Raw genomic sequence first — 21,386 nt, 5'->3', positions numbered from 1 at the left:
TAAGTTAATTTATTTCAAGTGTCAAGCACTAATGAATTCTAATGTTTGGCAGTATGAAAGTATGGGATTTTTGAGAGGTTACTGTAGCCATCTGTAGAGACCACTGGTAGTATAAAATATGAGTAATCCCAATAAGCAGTTTCGTGTTATGTCTCGACACTTATCGGAATCGGAGTTTTTCTCACCACCGCCACCTCTTCCTGCACCTTCGTCCGCTCAACTTTCAAATTCAGTTCCTCAGAATCAGAAATCTCCAAAAAATGTTCTGATGCCGAGAGAAGAAGTGTCAAGATCCTGTTCAAAAGCTTGGAGTTATATAACAGATGGACGCAAGGACGTTGTTGTTTTGTCATTTAATTCAGCAGTTCAGCATGTTCTTCAAGAAGGACCGCAGTGTGGTCTTGTTGCATTATGTATGGCCAGTCAGCTTTTCAATGATGTTGAGAAAGCTGAATTAATACCTGAAGAAATCTTTAAATGTGCTATTAATATGGGTTTTACCAAATGTGGTGAAATGTTTTCTGTTAAAAATATGGGTATATTAGCACAAAAGCTGATTAAATGTAAAACAAAAGTTGTGACAGATATAGCAGAGAAGTTGGATTTAATATTATGTCACCTTGCAGAAGGATTACCTCTGCTGATTCCATATGATGCAGATAAGAATCATGAGCCATGCTGTAAGAAAGGTCATTCATCACATTGGGCTGTTGTCACAGGTTTTTGTGTAGTTTTGAGGGAAAATGTAGATTTGTCTTTGTTTCACCAAGATGCAGTGCTTCCTGCCCTTTATCATTCTACTGGAAAAGACATTTCAGGACATTGGTTTTCAGCAAAGAAAATTCTGGTTTTTGCTAAACATGGCAAAAGCTCTCATCTTGCTTTATGGAATATTAATAAACTTTTTCAGAGTAACAGTAATCTTTTAGAATTGGATCAGAAACACCTGCCATCTGAATTTGTACTGCCCACAGGAGGAGTGAAGTCAGGATTGTGTAACCAAGCACTCCTTTTATATTAAGAAAGCTAAAGAAATGGCAAAATCCAAATGCATCTTTATTTATTTGAGAGGAAAAAATGTGGTTTTTTGATCTGCATAATATTTTTCTTTTAAATTGAAATTAACTAGAAACTACACTCTTACATTATATATGTATCCATTAGATTGGAAATTGGAAACTAGCCTATATCCAGCTTATTCTTAAAAAAGGGATGTGTGTCATCACAGTAGTGTCCCATTGCTCCCACCTGAACCTTTCTTTAAATAATGAAAGGCACTAATACTTAATTTCTTCTGTCACTGTTAAGAAAATTGACCAACCAATCAGTGACTGCCAGTATGAAATCTTTCTTATGATGCACAAGGAGTTTTGTTACTTATATTGTCTATCACTGGGTATTTACTATGGAAAGTTTCAGAGAAACAAGCAGGTGTCCTTTTTGACATTTCCATCTGATCTGGAGCAACTGAGAAGCCTTAGCAAATATGTTATCCTGTGTAACTGGATAGCTACTCTGTTCTCTGTCAGCCCAGTGCATGTCATAGCAGATGAAGTGTGTGTGTGTGTGTGTGTGCATGCACATGCATATATATAGATATAGATAGATATATTTAGACTTCCATGTTCTAAGAGTTACCCAGGGCTTCTTTTGTTTTTCCTTTTTTTCTTTTCTCTTGTATATTAATGACCCTTCGTACTGATATAAAAGGTGTGGATAAAAATATCTTATTTCATTTCCTTTTACCTTTGAAAATGCTATAATTCACAATCAAGATCAGATTCGTCTTTTCAAATTGACTTTACATCCAGCCTTTAATGACTACAAACATATCATACCTATAGCATCTTTAAACAAACTCTTTCTTGAATAACTATTAAATGGTACAAAATTCAAATCTACCTTATCTCAGAATACTGTTCTTATGTTTGGTCTGGTGAATGAAATCTCCCATTGACGAAGACATTTTTCCAAATGACAATCTGCATTCTTATAGGTCTACTTTATTCTCTATCACAAATTGTTTCTATCTTTTCTATCCGATATATTTTCCAGAAATTTAAGGCAGAAACCTTACACGTCTTGAAAAGGTGTAGGTTTTCTATATCAGTGGGTGCTGTTCAACCGAATTGCATTCTTCTTCCGTTTTCATCTTAGGATGGTCTCTGGTCACCACGAATACACAGTTATTCTTCAAATCTGAATTGGCCTTGGTTCCTGGCAACCTTTCTCATCATGTGATTTCCAAGTTTAATCTGCAGCCTGTTCAAGATGAACATCTGTATGTCCTGGACACATGTTATATGATATGCAGTATGTATTAACATCATGGTAGCATTTTGCAGGATGATTTCGATAGACTGGCAGTCTGAACAAAGTAGAATGGATGTTAGTTTAGTGTATCAAAGTATAAAGCTATGCATTTTGGGGTGAAAAGATTACCAGCTGTATACCACATTGATAGAACTGTTCTCCAGGAAATTGACAAAGCCAGAGATTTGGGAGTGTTAGTGGATAGGGAGTTAAAGTTTAGAGGGCACATAGTAAATGGCTAAATTAGCTCATCAGATTACTTGGTTACTGAAGAATTCTTTGGTGAGCAGAGACCAGCAGGTTATTATTCCTCTTTATTGAGTCCTAATAAGACCCCATCTTGACTACTGTGCACAGATCTGGTTACCTGAGTTTCTTGGCAGTGAGGAAGAGGTGGAAAGGATCCAGAGGTGAGTAACCAAGACGGTAGCAAATCTGTGAAATGAACCTTACAAGAACAGGTTGAAGATGAAGATTTGTGGGTTACAGAAATTAGTTGACAGGCAGAATAAGAGTAATATGATTGAGGCATACAAATTACTGAAGGGTTTAATACAGAGGAAATTTTTCAGAACAGGTCTGGTGGAGGGAGAACTAGGAGTGATCCTTGGAAATTGAGGAAGAGTGTAGTTAGCAAGAGTGTTAGAACTAAATTTTTTGCTTGTTTAGTGGTGAATGAGTGGAATAGGTTGCCAGAGTCTATTGTGAGTGCCATGACTGTGATTGAATTCAAAGCAAAGTATGATAGATATTGTGCAAATGTTGGTAGTGCTTGGCATGATGTTTAGGGCCTCTCTCTCGATGAGTCCGAGACTTCCGTGGAAGTCTCAGACTCATTGAGAGAGCCCTTTGGTCAGAAGACCAGGGTTCAATTCCTGTGAGGAACCTTTATCTTTTTCTCTGTCGACTAAAGGTGAGTTAGCCAGTCTCATTTGGAGGCAGAGGGTTTTATCACCCAGAAACTTGGATTTTTCATCCCTCAGAATAGGCTAACAGGCCCTGTGAACACACACACACACACACACACACACACACAGATTTATAGTCATAAAAATATATAAACCTAATCCATCATTAGGAGGGCTTCCCCCTCTTCCCCCAAGAGACAGGGAAGAAAGAGAGGAACCTCCATACGAATAAATAAATTACTCTGAATAAATTAATCATTTTATTCAGAGGCATTTGCAGCTGATGTGGAAAACCAGCAAAAAAATTTCAGTTATGGAAGTATTGTGACTATAGGCTAGAATTTTTTAGTTGCAGTAAATTTCATTTTACTTTGGCACAGATAGATCCTATCTGATGTTATTTTCAGATTTTTTTTTCGCTTGAAATAGGTTGGAGTGTTGAAGTTTCCGAGTCTTGATTTTTTAAAATTTTTTTTTATTCAATGCTTGAAGAACTTTTTTTAGTTGATATTTTGAAATTTCTGCAATGGCGAGAAGAAAAGCTGTTTTAAAGACATTAATGGAGTGTTGATGTATTGCTTTAAACATATGTTAAACAGACTTATCTTTCAAATGGTTTCATAAGTACATTTTTTTCCCTTCCATCTTCTTTTGCATAAATTAATATTATTCCAGTAGTTTTAAATAAACTCTTCGTTGATTGAAATGGTTATTTATACTTTATATATATGTTTATGTTAAGGTAAATGAGAGCTGATTCTGGTAGTTAACTGTAATATACATAATCATATTCATCTGAAAGATATATATTATCAGCATTAAAACAACTCTAGAATTAAAAACATGTTATTTGAAATGCAGTACGTTCATGATAGCAGCAGGGAACTCTGATTTTTCATCCCACATTCATGCAAATTAGCCAAAGGAACACACATAATTTATAGCAAAAATACTATTATTAGGTGTAGTGTTTAGGTAGTGGTGGGATTGTGTGCAGATAGAGGATGAGTAGTATAGATGGTGGATAGTGCCCTCCCATGATAAGTCTTTGAACTCCTTGGAGGTGTCATGTAATATTACTAATACAATAATACTAATAATAGCAATAATATATAGAGGCTATTGACGTCACATAAATTGCCTCAGTATTCCACAGTGCAGATCACAGAGTACAGAGCCCTGAAGTGCATTCCTAGAAACAGTCCTTCTCCTGGACTCTACTCCTGAATAAACTACTGTCTCTGATATCTCTCCATCAGCCACTTTATATACATCATATTTTCACGTTATATATTCGTATACAACCCTATTTGCTGCAGTTTCTTTAGCAGAATCCATCTAGAATCCTTTTAAAATGCCTCAGCCAAGTCTAGCAGCATCACCATGAGCTATTACTTTTATCTTCACTAAACTATGTTCTCCTTCCCATATAGTATCTCATTTCTGCTCATCCATTCCTGGATTTTTCTCTTAACCAACTTCTTCAGTACCTTGACCACCACTCCTGAGATGATCAGTTGGTAATTTTCTATCTCAGAGGCTCCTTTATGCATTGGAGCTATCCCCCCCCCCCCCCCCTCCTCATTCCATGCCCTTAGCGCCCACCAAGAGCTGAGACTTATTAATCTGGTCAAAGGCACTTCCAATTTCTTGGTACATTTTCATAATACAAGAGTTGATATACTATCTAATTCCATAGTATTCACATCAAAGGTTTAATAACTTATGTGACACTTGTAACTACAATATCTTCACCTGGATGGCACAAAATGATCACTCAGTAATTCAATTATTTTATCTGCTTCAGTCGCCATCCTACTGTGGCATTTGACAGAATTATTCTGTTGTAATTATTCTTCATTTTACTTGCCGTATGCTGAATAAATCATTTGGTTTATTCAGCATACGGCAACTTGTACAGTTAATTTCCTTTCATACAGTAGTTTTGCATTACTGCTGGTTATCCTCTGTTGCCTGTGCTTTGTACTTCTCATGTATTTGATCACCTTTCTTTGTAAATTCCCTCCATGGACCTTTTTTATTTGCACTCCTTTTTAATGATGGTACTCATGCATTTAACTCGCACTTGATTATCCTTCTGACTTTAGGTATACATTCTGCCACTACTTCAAACATTCCTTAACCATTTCTCATGCATTATTAACATCTGACCCGTACAGTTTCTTATGCCATGGTACATCTCTGAGTTTGTCATAATTACAATCTCTGTAATTCCATTTATGCCCGTTTTTAAATGAAAATTCCATGGTCATCACCGCCCCCCCCCCCAAGTCAAGACTGCATGATCACTCTCACCATTAAGTGGCACTCTGGTCATCTTGATAACAGATGATCTTTTAATACTAGATTCAGCATACTCAATCCCCTGATAACTTCCAACCCATGCTGCCTCAGGTAATATTGTTCCTTAGTAACTGCATGCATTCTATTTCCTTCTGCCCATATGTCTTTTCCTCCCTGACTCTTTTTCTGCAATTCATCTACTATCATTAGCAATGCACCTTCTTCCCGTTCTTTTCTCTCCATCTTCCCTGAAAACTCTATATTTCTTGCATTCTATTCTGGTAACTATGATCTTCTGTCAGTTATGTTTTATTTATTCCAATTATTTTTGGTCAAGAAGAACTAACCGATGCCAAAAACTCCTTTTCCAAATGCACAGTGTATGTAAAGTGCAGCAGCCTTGTAGACCAACAACTGCAGCATTTTAAATTTAACTATCCTATTCTGATTTGTTATCTATGGTATTATCCTGAGCTTTTTTTTTTTTTTTTTTTTTTCCCACACTCACTTGCTTCATTGGTACCTGCACATTCACTCACCTTGGATTTTGTACTGCTTATTTTCTTTTTATCCAGAGCACTAAGTTAGGAAATTTATCTATATGTTTAAAAAAGAAAGTTGTTTTAAAACTTGGGTAACAATTACAAAAAAAGACAGGTAATGGGTGACCCAGAGAGCCTTCAAAGGAAGAATGCTTCACTTGACCAAAAGGGATAGAATTAAACAGAGAGAGAGAGAGAGAGAGAGAGAGAGAGAGAGATGACTGGAGTAGAAGATATTGTAAAGCAGTAAATGAAGTTAGACTGGTATTAGGAGAATTTATAGATGAAAGATGGATAAATTAAGCACTGAGTGGTTGCCAAGAAAATGGAAGAATGATCTACAAAGGATTGACACAACATATTAGACATTAGCAAAGGAAAAGAACCAGAAATTTATGGAGGAGTTTTATTCAGCAGTGGAGGAAAGTGGCTGAAGAACAAGAATTACTCTTCAATCCTTTGTAATTTGTGGACAGTTTCCTCTCTTGTTCATTGCATGTCAGTGGATAACTCCCTATCTTCTAATCTGCCATTAATATAGAAATGTGAAAATGGAAGTAATATTGCTTCTTCTTATGTATAAATAACCTCTTACTAATCTCAAATCCTATCCTTTGCTTTGTTGATATAATTTTCTCCTCTTCATTTGACAAACCTTCTGGAAGTTACGAAAGGAAACTGTGAGGAAGAGGGTGCGGAGTGGTTTCTTTGGGTGGAGGGTGGTTGAACCGTGGAATGCATTGCCTGATAGAGTGGTGAGAGTGAGTACGGTCAATGAGTTTAAGGAGTGGTATGATAGACTTTGTGTTTCCTAGGAGGGATCTCCTACGATGAGTCTGGATAGACTTGAGTTTCCTAGGAAGGACCTCCCGCGATGAGTTTTGACTCCTTGGAGGTCTAAATAATAATAGCTACTTCTCACCTTTACAGCTGCTAACCCTATACAAAACCTAATTTGCCCATTTTCAAACACTAACTGGTAATTAGTTTACGGAATTAACAACATATATGAAGGGTATTAATTAAAGGCAACTTTAATGAATAACTTCTATATTTCAGCAACGTCGCATTGCCATCTTCAGGAACATAAAAATATGATATGTGCACACAGGCACTAACAAAAGCAAATGAGGAGGAAGGCAAGAAACTAATATTGTTCCTAAAGTCCTAATGGTGCCCTCTGGCAGGCTAATTTTGTTGTCTTGGCTGTTGGGCTGAAGTTCTCATAATGTAAGTCTCCCAAATTTGGGGTAGTTTCATGCACCCAAATTTGTTGAGATGTGGAACGTTTTTTAGAGCTGCTGATGATTCCTTGAATAATTTTTCGTACTTAAACTTACTGCGGTGTATTATTTTAGTTTTCTTCCAACGAATTCTATGGTGGGTATCTAAGGCATGGTCTGCCAGCCCAGAGCGGCTGTACTGGTGAAACCGGATGTAGTCTTTGTGTTCTGAAATCCTGATTTTTGCTGTCCTGCCTGTTTGGCCAAAGTAGGACAATTTGCAGCTGCAAGGGACCTGGTATACACCAGGTCCCTTGCAGCCGAAATATAGAAGTTATTCATTAAAGTTGCCTTTAATTAATACCCTTCATATGCGTTGTTAATTCTGTAAACTAATTACCAGTTATGTATGACCAACGTATAAGCCTTGCTACTAGAATTTTCAAAGACTGTTCTTAAATTTGCAATGGTGTATGGAAAATTCCTGATGCTGTCCAGAAAAGGGCTGTACATCATGATATCCACCCCCTGTCCTCCATATTTGCTTCTGTCACATTCTGTTTCTTCCTTACCATTTCTTTAGGTATTTTCATGGGCAGTTCTGCTAACTGGCTCCATAATTATTTCATGTTCTTCTAAGCCCATGAAAGTGTTAACATCTAGTCAGCATCCATTTATTCATGGTCCATCTTCAAACTAACGTCTCTTATTCTATTTCATTCTGCAACCCTCCTCTCATCCTTCTGGAACTGCCTTCTTGCTTCTAAAAGGACAACATCTTCTCGAGTGTAGATATATTATATCCTTTTTTTTCCCTCTTATAGATGTGCATTTCAACAGGGCCTAATAAATGTTGCAGATTCATTTCTTAGTAGTAAGTTAATCATCATCAGAGTATAACTCATCCACAGTCATAACTGTAATCTTTCAGGATTAGGTCATGCCATTTTATTGGAAAGACCTGTATTCAATTCTCTCTCTCATAGTATGAGAGAAATTTATAAGAGCCTCTTTCAGCTAAAGATTATTTAACTGGCCTTAGTTTTTTGTATTTTTCATAATATTCATTATGGCCCGAGAACATATGTGGTATAGTCCCAATAACTTGATAGTTTAGTTTGCTTTGTTGTAATTAAAAAAAAAAAAATGGAACAGTGAACCATCAAAATTTATTCGTCCTCTCAATAGATCTCATTATTTTACATTAAAATAATTTCTGAATGGATACAAACTCATTACTCCCCCCTTTCAAAAAAATGCTATCCTGCTCCCCTTAAACTAACTTTGCCTTATTCTTGTAACATTTCCTATTTTGAACAAACTGATAAACTGACATTTGGATCAGTGAATAAGAATTATGTCTATTTTATTAAACCTGATGTCTGTTTTATTAGACCTTGATTACAATACAAAATAAAAAAAAAGTTTTGAACACTATAAACATATCTTGTTTATAGACAAATTTTAATGATGTAAGATGGTATTATGTTTCCATCTTTCCATCTTTCAGTGAAAATATATATCTTAGACTAAAATTTACTTATTATAAATTAGATTAATATGGAGACAAAAAGATTGCACATCTGTTGAAATTTCTATTGGAATTAAGAAGATATGCTCCTTAATCATAATAAACTTTTAGTCCAATATTTTTGTTCCTTGCCTATGACCATTACAAAGATATTAAGAATATTTTTTTTGTAATGTTCCAGTTTTTGAAATATGTTGAAAGTTTATTTTTTACTTGGTTAGACTATAATAAATTTAGTTTAATCCTTTATCCAAGTGTGAGCAAACAAAGTTTGCGCCTGAAAGTATCTTCAGGACTGGGGTAAGGTGGTACAACACCGGGAAACTCGTTGCAGAGGTGGAGCAAGCTAACATCACTCCTATCTCAGTATCTCCCATAATGCACAACACATCTCCTTGTGGATATGTATAATGTTATGCATTAAGGGAAGGGCCACTACCCAGACTAGTTTCGACCTTTATTGAGGTCTCTTCAGTGGGAGCCAGGCCCAAATGGAGATACCAGGCAGAAGCATTAGCAAGGTCATCTCCACCTATAGGAGTTGCCAAACGGTGCACCACCTTTTTATTAAATTACTCTGGATTTAGAGAAAGATGTTGAAAGTTTATTTTTCACTTGGTTAGACTATAATAAATTTAGTTTAATCCTTTATCCAAGTGTGAGCAAACAAAGTTTGCACCTGAAAGTATCTTCAGGTAAGGTGGTTCAACACCGGGCAATTCATTGCAAAGGTGGAGCAAGCTAACAGCACTCCTATCTCAGTATCTCCCATAATGCACAACACATCTCCTTGCGGATATGTATAATGTTATGCATTAAGGGAAGGGCCGCTACCCAGACTAGTTTCGACCTTTATTGAGGTCTCTTCATAAAGGATAAAGGATTAAACTAAATTTATTATAGTCTAACCAAGTGAAAAATAAACTTTCAACATCTTTCTCTAAATCCAGAGTAACTTAATAAAAAAGGTGGCACACTGTTTGGCAACTCCTATAGGTGGAGATGACCTTGCTAATGCTTCTCCTGGTATCTTCACTTGGGCCTGGCTTCCACTGATGAGACCTCAATAAAGGTCGAAACCGGTGGGGGCTATTATGAGTTTGCTCTCTTAAGGTTTTTGCCTTAAGGAAGCAATTTGAGTCTCAGGGGAAAGTGTTTTCCGGCACGGCCCGGTGAGGGGCTTTGTCGGTGAATGCTTTTCTTTGGAATATGAGCGGTTCTGCTCGGTGGTGGTGATGGGTGGAAGGCCATCACTGAGTAGAGCCAACGCTGGGATGAATGGTCTTTCGCCCACAATTGAGTGGCCTAGGGATCGTCCGAATTTTTAGAGACGGCTTTACTTATTCATAAGATCGAAACTAGTCTGCGTAGTGGCCCTTCCCTTAATGCATAACATTATACATATCCGCAAGGAGATGTGTTGTGCATTATAGGAGATACTGAGATAGGAGTGATGTTATCTTGCTCCACCTTTGCAACGAGTTGCCCGGTGTTGTACCACCTTACCCCAGTCCTGAAGATACTTTCAGGCGCAAACTTTGTTTGCTCACACTTGGATAAAGGATTAAACCAAATTTATTATGTTCCAGTTTTTGTTATGCTGAATAAGCATAATACAGGTATTTTTCACACTTAGTTGGTTCGTGAGACATTGTAGATTGAATCATGTTTTTTCAACTGATGCTGGTTGCCATCTCGCCTTTTTCAGAATGATTATAAACATAATTTTTCACAAACACATAACACAAATTAACTAGTTTTTAAATTGTAAGATGCATATGTACTTAACAAAACACTCCTTTCTCTTCAACTTTTGTAACTCTCGATTGGCAGAATAATAAAATTGTAAAATTATGGAAAGATAATTTTTTACCATCACATTTGTGATGGTTAAAAATGTTGTAATGTACGAATAGGTTGACTGAATATTTGAATTGTCCCATGCACACATTTTGGAAGATGCTTTAATCCTGCTGCTTACTTTCTTCTGCCCCTGCAAGTTTTTACCAATTAAGGAATCATCAGAATTTTGTTCTGTAAACAAATAACTTGTATGAAGTGACATTCTTGCTTCATATTACCTATTACAGTAGAATCCCCTTATTGTGATCATGGATATTATCATTCGGCTATCGTTATCAAAATCAGTTGGTCCCCCAAAACACACTATTTAAAATGAATTAAAAATAATCCCTCTATTATAATCAAAGTTCCAGTTATGTTATTAAAATCCTTGAATGTTTAACCTTTGGCATCTCAGAATTCAGAAAGGATTAATCAGGAGAAAATTTGACAAAGAACATTTGTCAAAATCTGACTTTTGTGTTAATCTTCTTTTAATCTTATTCTTCCATAAATCATATCTTCCAGGCAAATGCAGGTGGGTTTATCTTCTTATAATTTTATTTTTTTAAAATCTTAATCTTCCGTAAATCTTAAATCTTCCAGGCAAATGCAGATGGGTATAAATTCAGTCAAATTGTGATTTTTCGAGTTTATTTTCTTGCTCTCTTTCAGTAAGTGAATTTGACTTTAAGTTATAGTGAGCAGATTATCCAAGGACCAATGCTGGACACGTTCCACTGGTTGCATAACTTTTGTTTCCTGCTTTGCAGGTTTGCCTTCCCTCCAGGCGTATATTCTAAAATTGCTGTATTTCTTCTTATCCAACAGAAACATGATCATACCTTTTCAATAAAATATTCTGCTTTTATTCTTGTTATTATTACTAATTAATAATATTGTTACTGCTAAACTATCAAGAAATTTTTATTTAAATTCTCAATAATGGATGCAAAAGTAAATATCCCATTGGCTTATAAAAAAAATAATTTTACATGAAAAAGTTCCTCAATAAACAACTAATGTATGTTCGTAGTTTATGCTTTCTGTTAAGGTGAGTAAAATATTTCAAATGCTTTACATTTTGCTGTACAGGACCGGTAAATGCTGTATATCTTGTCACATAACTTGAAGTGCTTGTTAAAACAGCCCTTAGCATTAATGCAGAAGCAAGTGAAAAAACGTAAAGATGTATCTTTTCAAGAAAAGCAAAGAATTTTGGAGTGATATGATAAGTTGCCCAAAATAAGTCAGCTTAGTACAGCTGTACATTTAAACATTTCACAACCACTCTTGCATATTGGTAGAGCCTAATGGCTCACACAAAAAATTGAGCAAGTTTGAACGTGATTAGTAGTTGGAAGGGGATCAGTTGTTCAATGCTGTTGGTGCACACTCCCTCGATGAGTCTTTGGACTCCCTGGAGGTGTCACATAATAATAAAAAGATCTTAAAAAACAGATCAAACATTGAAACTTCAGCTCTTGCTAATGAGAACATGGATCAGAAGAGAGCCTGAACTGGTAAGGATACTCAAGTTGAATCAGCATTAAAAATTTGGTTTAGTAATGCTTCGATTAATGGAATTTTGATGCATCAAAAATAAGTTGCAAAAAAAAAAAAAAAAAAATGGGAAAAGAAAATTTCACTGCAACTGATGGATGGTTTAATAGGTGGAAAAAGTGAGAGAATATTTCTGAAGAATAAAGTGCTGATTTTTTTATCACCTGATGCATGGATTAAGACCAAGTGGTCAAAAATTATTGCTGAATATTCTTCCGAGTATATTTACAATGCAGATGAAACAGGACTCTATTTAAGTGCAATGCCTGAGCATTATTTATTTAAAAATGAAAGTACTAAATGATTTAAATCTTCAAAAGAGCAAGTAACAGTTCTTTGGTGTGCTAATATGAAAGGTGAGAAATGAGAGGCTCCTAGTAATTGGAAAAAGTAAAAATCCTAGATGTTTTTAAGGTGCCAAAAGTTTGCCTGTTGACTACTGTTCTAGTGCAAATCTTGGATGGCTAATGCCATTTTCAACAATTGGTTAGTTAAGTGGGATCTTAAATTAAACTGAAAAATTGTCTTGTTAGTAGACAACTGCACTGCACACAAAACCGATTTATCGTTAAAGAACATCAAAGTAATCTTCTTGCCTTTGAACACCACATCATTAATTCAACCATGTGACCAAGGCATCATATGAGCTGAACTTGATTATATAAAAGACAAATCCAATGCAAGTGCATTTGCAAAAAAGATTTCCCTTCTTGATGTATTGCATTTGGTAGCAATGTCATGGAAGCAAGTCTCAGAGAAGACTATTGAAAATTGCTTCCAAAAATTGATTCTTTAAAACAAACTGAAATTCCTTCTTCCAAAGAACTGAAATTTGAAACACATGACATTCAACACTTGATAAGTTTTTAAAATAAATTTTGTGTTGTGTGGCTTTTTGTCACAAATTGTGCTGCAGTTGTGCATCGGTTAGATACAAGTGTCCTTCAGTGGTGTTATTGTTTGGAACTGTGTTGTATATATTGTGTTTTCACTGCCATTTGTTTCGCTCTTTCAACGTGTAAAGATGGCGTCCAACAAGAAACGTACGTTCACGGCACGCAGGACTTCTACGTCTACACGAAAGGCTGGCTCACCGTTAGATTTTTCGCAATGGATGTGTTGCGGAAACTGCTACATGTATGTGGCGAAGAATGTGAAGGATCTGTGGTCGGTCTGGCTAAATGAGAAAAACGAAAATGTCGACATATGTGAGGAAGTGTTGGGATAGGCTGGAGCGTTTAGGAATGGAAGCTGACATTGTGACCGTAGCGGAAGAACTTCGGCGGGAGTTTTTGAAAATGAAAAATGACCATCTTCTTCATGAGGAAGTGCTCGGTAAGGAGATACTGGAAGTTAAAGCTGAGTTTAATGTGTTAAACAGAGAAATTAGGACTATAGAGGTTACATTAGCTGAAGTAACTAGAACAGGATTACATATGGGTGAGTCTTTGGTGAATGATGCAGTAATAAATAGTATGGGAGTGATTGGGAGTCAACAAAATAAAGCCACAAGTGGCCTAGAAGAAACGAGATGTCGTGAGAGTGGGGGAGTATGTAATAGAGCGTTGAGTAATGAAGCTGGGAGAGTCATGCTGAATAGCGTAGAGAATGAGTCCATGAGTGTAGACTTGAATGAAGTTAAGAGTGGTAAGATATATGGTGATTCTATGATTAAGGGTATGGAGAGTGGTATGCACAAGGAGTGCTTGGCTGGTGGGACAATAGAAAGAGTGGCTTTAGCAATAAAGAGAGGGCATGAAGCAGACAAGATGATAGCTATGGTGGGTACGAATGACCTGAGAGGTAGTATAAATCGAGTAGGAAAAGATTTAAGAACATTATTAGATATTGTGAAGAGGAAAAGTGTCAATGGGAGGATAGTGTGTGTGCTGCCTCGTTTTGACAATTACGAGTTAAGTAGATGAGTTGATGTTTGAAATGTATTTGAAGGAAAAAAGGCAGTTGTATGCTAGAGATGGACTGCATCTTAACATGGAATGACATAAGCGATTGAAGAAGTTATTGTTTTCTGGACAAGTTGAAGTTATTGGGCAGGGAAACTAATATTGAAAAGGTTGAGTGTAAGAGAGAGAAAAACTTTAGCACTGATTGTATATTTATTGATCCTTATATGCAGAATAAATTGCAGAAGAGAGGGGATAAAAATCGGCATGGGACTACGGAAGTTAGTGACTTATATCAGTTCTAAAGCTGGTACAAGATCTAGAGGGAATCTGCAATTTTTGTATACCAATGCTAGAAGCATTCGAAATAAGAGAGAAGAATTTTTGGCATTAGTCAGTGCAATCTCACCAAAAGTTGTAGGCATTAGTGAAACTTGGCTGTCAGCAGAAGATGTGGTCACTGGAATTGAATGTGATGGGTACAGTATTTTCAGGGAGGATAGAGAAGATAGAACAGGGGAAGGAGTACTGTTGATGATAGCTGATGTGTTGCAGCCAAAGAAATAGTATATCAGGATGATAGACATGTGAATAAGAGTTCATTTGAGGCAGTCTGGTGCGAAATAGTGACCAATGCAACCAAATATACAGTTGGATGCTGCTATAGGCCAGGAAGTACAGGGGGAGATATTGAATTCATGCATCAGCAAATTAGTGCAATGAGTGAAGGCTTAGTGATTATTATGGGGGATTTTAATTACGGTGATATCAATTGGAAGGAGGAAATATCATGTAGCAAAAAGGAAAATGAGTTCATACATCTTCTACGAGATAATTACTTGAAACAGCACATAACTGAAGGGACACGTGGTGTGAGAGTGTTGGACCTGGTTATTGGTTCAGAGGTTATATGCATAAGTAAGGTGTCCTTGTTACCTCCAATTGGTGAAAGCGATCATGTGGTATTGACTTGGGAGGTTGTAAAATCTGTGGATTTTTCTGTTAAGAAGGGGTATATATGGAACTACAGGTTAGGCAATTATAACAAGCTTCGGAGTGAGCTTGCAGCCATCCCATGGCAGAACATATTGCAAGGGAAAGATGTTAGCAGTGCATGGGATAAAATCAGTGGGTATCTGAGGAAAGCAATATCAGAATGTGTTCCCGTGGTCAGAGGTCAAACAAGGCAGACGTTAAATGGATGAGCAGTAGCATCGAACTTGATCTGCAAAAAAAGAAAAGGTTATGGAGAATTTACAAGGAGAAAGGCGACCAGTACACCCATGAGCAGTACAAGGCTCAAGCTAGGAAGGTTAGCAGCATAGTAAGAAAAGCTAAATCAGATTATGAGAAGACCTTAGCCAAAGAGATCAAGGGTAATCCCAAAGAGTTCTTCCGCTATGTGGCAAGTAAGAGGAAGAATGACTTCGGAAGGATAACTTTAGTGGGTGCTGATGGTATTGAGGTGACAAAATCAGATGTAATAGTCGAGTTACCGAGTGATCACTTTTCAAAAGTCTATCACACAAGTGAGGATATCTCTATACCTTTAGTTTCAATACCTAATGTGAGAATTGAAGCTAAAGAATCAGAGGTATTAAATTTATTGCAAAATTTAAATGCAAACACTGCTGTAGGCTTAAATGGAATATCAGCTCGGGTGTTGCGTGAATGTGCAAATGAATTGTCAATCCCTCTTACTTGGATATTTAATTTAAGTTTGAACTCAGTATGGTCCCTAGGGAGTGGAAGTTAAGCAAAGTGGTTCCTTTGCATAAGGGTGGCTCTAAAACTGCGGTAGTTAATTACAGACCAATCACCATCTCAGGAGTAGTGGTAAAAGTATTGGAAAAGTTGGTTAAAGACAAAATTCAAGAATGGGTGGATCAGGATATGATACTCTATAGAGGCCAACATGGTTTTGTTAAAGGTAGATCATGCCTTAGCAATCTATTAACTATTCATAATAGAATAACATCTGAGTTGGACAAAGGAGTAGGCTACACAGTGGTACTTCTGGATTTTGCTAAGGCTTTTGACAGGATACCCCATAGAACACTGTTACGCAAATTGGAGCAGATGGGAATGGATATTAAATTGGTGATGTGGATAGGAGAATGGCTCAGGGAGAGATACCATAAGGTGGTGTATGGAGGAGCCGAGTCCAGAATGAGGCAGGTGACCAGTGGTGTGCCTCAGGGCTCTGTGCTTGGGCCAATGTTGTTTAATTTGTATATAAATGATATAGGAAATGGCTTAAAGGGAGATATTCAGTTGTTTGCTGATGATGCAAAGTTGTGTAGCGCAATAAAAAATCAAGCTGATGTTGAAAGTTTGCAGGATGATTTAAATAAGCTGGTAAAATGGGGAAAAGAAAATGGATATCAGTTCAATGTGGAAAAGTGTAAAGTCATGCATTTTGGGATTAAAAGATTACCAGCTGTGTACTACATCGATGGAAAGGTACTCCAAGAGATTGATGAGGCTAGGGACTTAGGGGTATTGGTAGATAGGGAGATGAAGTTCAGAGTTGCTAAGGTGTCAAAGATTGCACATAGGATTGCTTGGTTGTTGAGGAACATACTGACATCCAGAGATAAAGAGGTTATTATTCCCCTTTATAAAACATTGATACTTCCACATTTGGATTACTGTGCTCAGGTCTGGTCACCTGGATTCCTTGGAAATGAGGAGGCTGTGGAGAGTGTTCAGAGAAGAGTGACCAAGTTGGTGAGTGATATAAAAAATGCCCCCTACATTGATGGATTGAGAGCTTGTGGATTGCAGAGATTGGTTGATAGGCGAAGAAGAGGGGATATGATAGAAACATTTAAATTACTGAAAGGTTTTTATAGGATTGATGCAAGGGAAATGTTTCAGCTGTATGATAGTGATGGAAGAACAAGAGGTCATCTCTGGAAATTAAAGAAGAGTGTGGTTAACAAAGGTGTCAGAACAAGGTTTTTTGCCTGGAGGGTGGTGAACGAGTGGAATTCATTGCCTGACTTAGTTGTGAGGTCTTCGTCTGTAAATGAATTCAAGAAGAGATATGACAGATATTGTTTTGCTAGTTTGGGTCTCCTGTGATGAGTCTACTGACTCCATGGAGATACCCATAATAATAATAACAATAAATGAAATTAAATAATGTTCAAAACAGTAAATTGGAATAAATGATTCAATTTTTTTATATCCTTTTCTTAATTATCAACCGATTATTGTTATCAATAAGTGACTGTCCCAAAGTGATCACAATAAGTGGTGTCTGCTGTGTGTGTGTACACACACACACACACACACACACACCATAATTACCATAAGTCAGACTGTCATAAGTTGAGGTTTTTCCCACATGAAGAAACATAATAGCTGTAATGATGGCCTTATTGTCTCTGTCTTCTGCATATAATTGTTCTGGTGATGCCATTGTTACAGTCTTTATTATTTTATTATTACATCACACCTCCAGGGAGTCCAAAGACTCACCGAGGGAGGGCACCTATTCTACAACTCTTCGTCTCACTACTCCACCAACATTCATCATCTAACACCAATGCCATCTATTGCTGAATACCACCACTAGTACTTTCAAGGATGATCACAACATCCATGCCCACCTCGGGATTCGAACCCGTGGCCTTTTGGCTGGAGAGCAGATTATCTAGCCACTCGGCTAACCAGGCCTCAAACCGTTTGCAAGAATTAGTAATAAAATATTAGTTTTTTCCTTTTTTCACATGTTCATAACTTCTGTTGTTGGTTAATTTTATTTTGTTAACATTTATTAATCATAGTTTCAAAACTTTTTTTTACCTGTAATCCCTTTCAGAATTTGTCTTGATTTTTTCCCTGTTGGTCTCTATAATAATAATCTCATTAACACATTCATGCTGGTCTGTCTCTCACCTTATGCCATGTTAATATGGCATGAGATACACCCTGACTTGAATATGTTAGGAAAAAAAAAAAAAAAAACATGATACATAAAAAAGTGAGTGAAGTACTAAGAAAGCCAACCCCTTGTTTTCTGGATAGCTTTATTAGTGATATTGTTGTTATTACCTAGAGTATCATTCAAATATTATACAGTAACTGTTGCCATCTAAGTCTTCTTTTCAGCCATTTTCTGTCCACTGCTGGACGAAGGCCTCCTCCAGTTCTTTCCACCTTTCTCTGTTCTCTTTTCTAAGTAGCCATTCTAAATTACAAACTCCTTTTCTTCTCAGTACTGGACAAACTTTAATCACTTATGTTTTTTTAGATAAAGTTGGAAAAATAGGAGAAATAACTGGTTGAAATTACTTCAATGATGTGACCTCTACTAGTGTCCAGCATTTTACTTTCTTCCTCATTTACAAGCTCACCCTCAGTTTTGGTCTAGTTTTGCCAAAATTATCAAAGAACCAGAAACAGCATAAGAAACAATTCTGTTCCTGATATGGTCAAAATCTGTAACACTATGATCTGTAGAGGAAATATCGCTCCGATCTTTTAATTTGATCTGATTAGACTAAATTAATTATAGGATCATAAACAACATAGTTATATTTCAAATTTGGTCAAAAATGGTCAGATGAAACAGTCCACTGTAGAAGTAACTGCAGTGAAATTACCTCCTCTCACTGCTTCTACTTTAATTTAATCGAGCTGAAATTCTCTTATGTCGAAAAGGTAACAAATGATGAACTGTATAGAAAAGTAAACTGTGAAGAAAATCTAATGCATAAAGGAATTTGAAGGAAACTTAAATTTTTTTGTTTTTTTTTATGTATCTGCAGAATGAATCACAGCAGAAAGATTTAAACCATGGATGGTATAAATAGAAAAGGATGGTCAAGATTGAGAGTGGATAGATGATGTGAAGGAGTGGTGTGGAAATAGTTTGCAGAATTTGAGTTGTGTATCAGTGGACAGAGGGGAATGTCAAAGAATTGTGAAAACTGTACTGGACAACAGCAGGCATTGGGCCCATGGGTACTGATGATGATATTGATAGCATTCATCATGATGAATGGACCTAGAAACATTTTAGCATATATAATATGCTATAGAAATTTTATTTTCATTAAACAGATACATAAATCACTGGACAAATTCTCCTGTCTTGCCTGAAGATCAAGTACAACATGAGTCGATTTGTCTTTTCCCTTCGTGAACGTCTTAAGTAAATAATTTTACTATGTTTTATCTAATTTTTGCAGATATTCTGTTAATCTAAGAAGTAATACAAAAAAAAATGTCTTGAACTGTAAAGTAAAAAATGAAAAGTTTTCTTTTCCCCTTCTACACTCAAGATAATGAAAACAAGTGAGAAAATGAGCAAAGAATTTTCTACAGAGGCTGCATCCAAGACTGTTTTTTTGTTCATGATGGTAACAGTATCCAGTAGCAAGGAATAACTGATATCAATGACTGGCCAAGTTTTTGGACAAGTTGTTGGATTTAAAAAAAATTCTTCTGTGCGAAGTATAACTGGTATAAATTATAATTTTATGTATAAATTATCAAAATAAGAGACTCGGATACAGGACTGTTGTTAGAGTATATGCTGCCCCTACATTCAAGTAAATATGTAAATTTTTTTTTTTCTAAGAAAAGGTGGTTTTTAATGGTTATGCCAGATTTCGCAGCTCTCTAAGCCCTTGCTCTGGCATTGCCTTAGTTGCTTAGTGAGTTATGATCCTGCTTGGATGTGCTTTATGTAAATGATTGGAAAGAATGCTTGGAGTAGAAAAGCGGATAAACATGATGATTTCTAAGGAATGAGCAAACAATGAAGTTACCTATTTTGGCAAAAGTAGATAGTAATATATATACTATCTTTGAGAAAGCAAACATTATCACACTATGAAGTAACAATATAGGTAAATACTTTTTTAGTTTTCTTTTCATATCATTTAAATCTTCAATTTTTCCTTCTAGTAAAGAATGAAATACTGTTGCATATTTTTTTACAAAAACTAATCCACTGCATATAAAGTCATTATAGCAAGTCAGAACTAGCAGTTTGATTGTTGTTGGATATACCCGGATATACCTTCTTCTTGAAATAATCTAGGTGAAATGGCATCTTTTCCTTTAGTGTTACATGGTGATCAGCATTCATTTTAGAAATTATGGAGTTTACAACCGTGTTATAAAAAACTATTTTAATTTCCCGGCGTTTCGACCTTCGTATTAAGGTCATCATCTGGAGTATATACAAGGACAAGCTAAGTTATATTTCACACAGTATGCTAAAGATACAATGATTTCATCAACGGTTATTCTACTGGCATGACCTCTAGTGAAAATATATATAATAAAAAAAAACAAACAAATAAAATTAAAAAATTAATTAATTATTTAGAAACTGCATCAAAGCTATATTATATTTAAGATAACATCAGAGAAACATTCTTTCATATAGTAATAATGTTCTAATTTAACATGACAATTGTTATACCTATAGCAATACCTAATGTGAGAATTGAAGCTAAAGAATCACAGGTATTAAATATATTGCAAAACTTAAATGCAAACACTGCTGTAGGCTTAAATGGAATATCAGCTCGGGTGTTGCGTGAATGTGCAAATGAATTGTCAACCCCTCTTACTTGGATATTTAATTTAAGTTTGAACTCTGGTATGGTCCCTAGGGAGTGGAAGTTAGGCAAAGTGGTTCCTTTGCATAAGGGTGGCTCTAAAACTGCGGTATTAAATTACAGACCAATCACCATCTCAGGAGTAGTGGTAAAAGTATTGGAAAAGTTGGTTAAAGACAAAATTCAAGAATGGGTGGATCAGGATATGATACTCTATAGAGGCCAACATGGTTTTGTTAAAGGTAGATACTGCCTTAGCAATCTATTAACTATTCATAATAGAATAACATCTGAGTTGGACAAAGGAACTGGCTACACAGTGGTACTTCTGGATTTTGCTAAGGCTTTTGACAGGATACCCCATAGAACACTGTTACGCAAATTGGAGCAGATGGGAATGGATATTAAATTGGTGATGTGGATAGTAGAATGGCTCAGGGAGAGATACCATAAGGTGGTGTATGGAGGAGCCGAGTCCAGAATGAGGCAGGTGACCAGTGGTGTGCCTCAGGGCTCTGTGCTTGGGCCAATGTTGTTTAATTTGTATATAAATGATATAGGAAATGGCTTAAAGGGAGATATTCAGTTGTTTGCTGATGATGCAAAGTTGTGTAGTGCAATAAAAAATCAAGCTGATGTTGAAAGTTTGCAGGAGGATTTAAATAAGCTGGT

The 21,386-nt window shown here is 36.2% G+C and overlaps 2 protein-coding genes across 5 annotated transcripts in view; both read left to right on the top strand.

Moving 5' to 3' along the window:
• The window catches only part of Rtca (RNA 3'-terminal phosphate cyclase), a 169,550-nt gene that overhangs the window by 223 nt on the left and 147,941 nt on the right, over nt 1-21,386 (top strand). The window contains exon 1 of one of the 4 annotated variants that reach the window (XM_090390968.1): nt 19,043-19,994. The exons of the other annotated variants lie outside the window; for them this stretch is intronic. The gene's annotated coding sequence lies outside the window, so the exon portion shown is untranslated. Of the gene's footprint in view, nt 1-19,042; nt 19,995-21,386 lie in introns of those variants that run through there. 4 annotated transcript variants of the gene reach the window in all.
• LOC150108766 (actin maturation protease) lies at nt 9-4,828 on the top strand. Its single transcript, XM_090390970.1, has one exon. The coding sequence runs from the start codon at nt 119-121 to the stop codon at nt 1,019-1,021; it is 903 nt and encodes a 300-aa protein (XP_090247096.1). The 5' UTR covers nt 9-118; the 3' UTR covers nt 1,022-4,828.

The sequence above is a fragment of the Typopeltis vanoorti genome, chromosome 3 (genome assembly GCF_054136105.1).
Source record: "Typopeltis vanoorti isolate ZY-2024b chromosome 3, IOZ_Tvanoo_1.0, whole genome shotgun sequence".
NCBI classification, from domain to species: Eukaryota; Metazoa; Arthropoda; class Arachnida; order Uropygi; family Thelyphonidae; genus Typopeltis; species Typopeltis vanoorti.
This window is presented reverse-complemented; position numbering and strand designations above follow the sequence as displayed.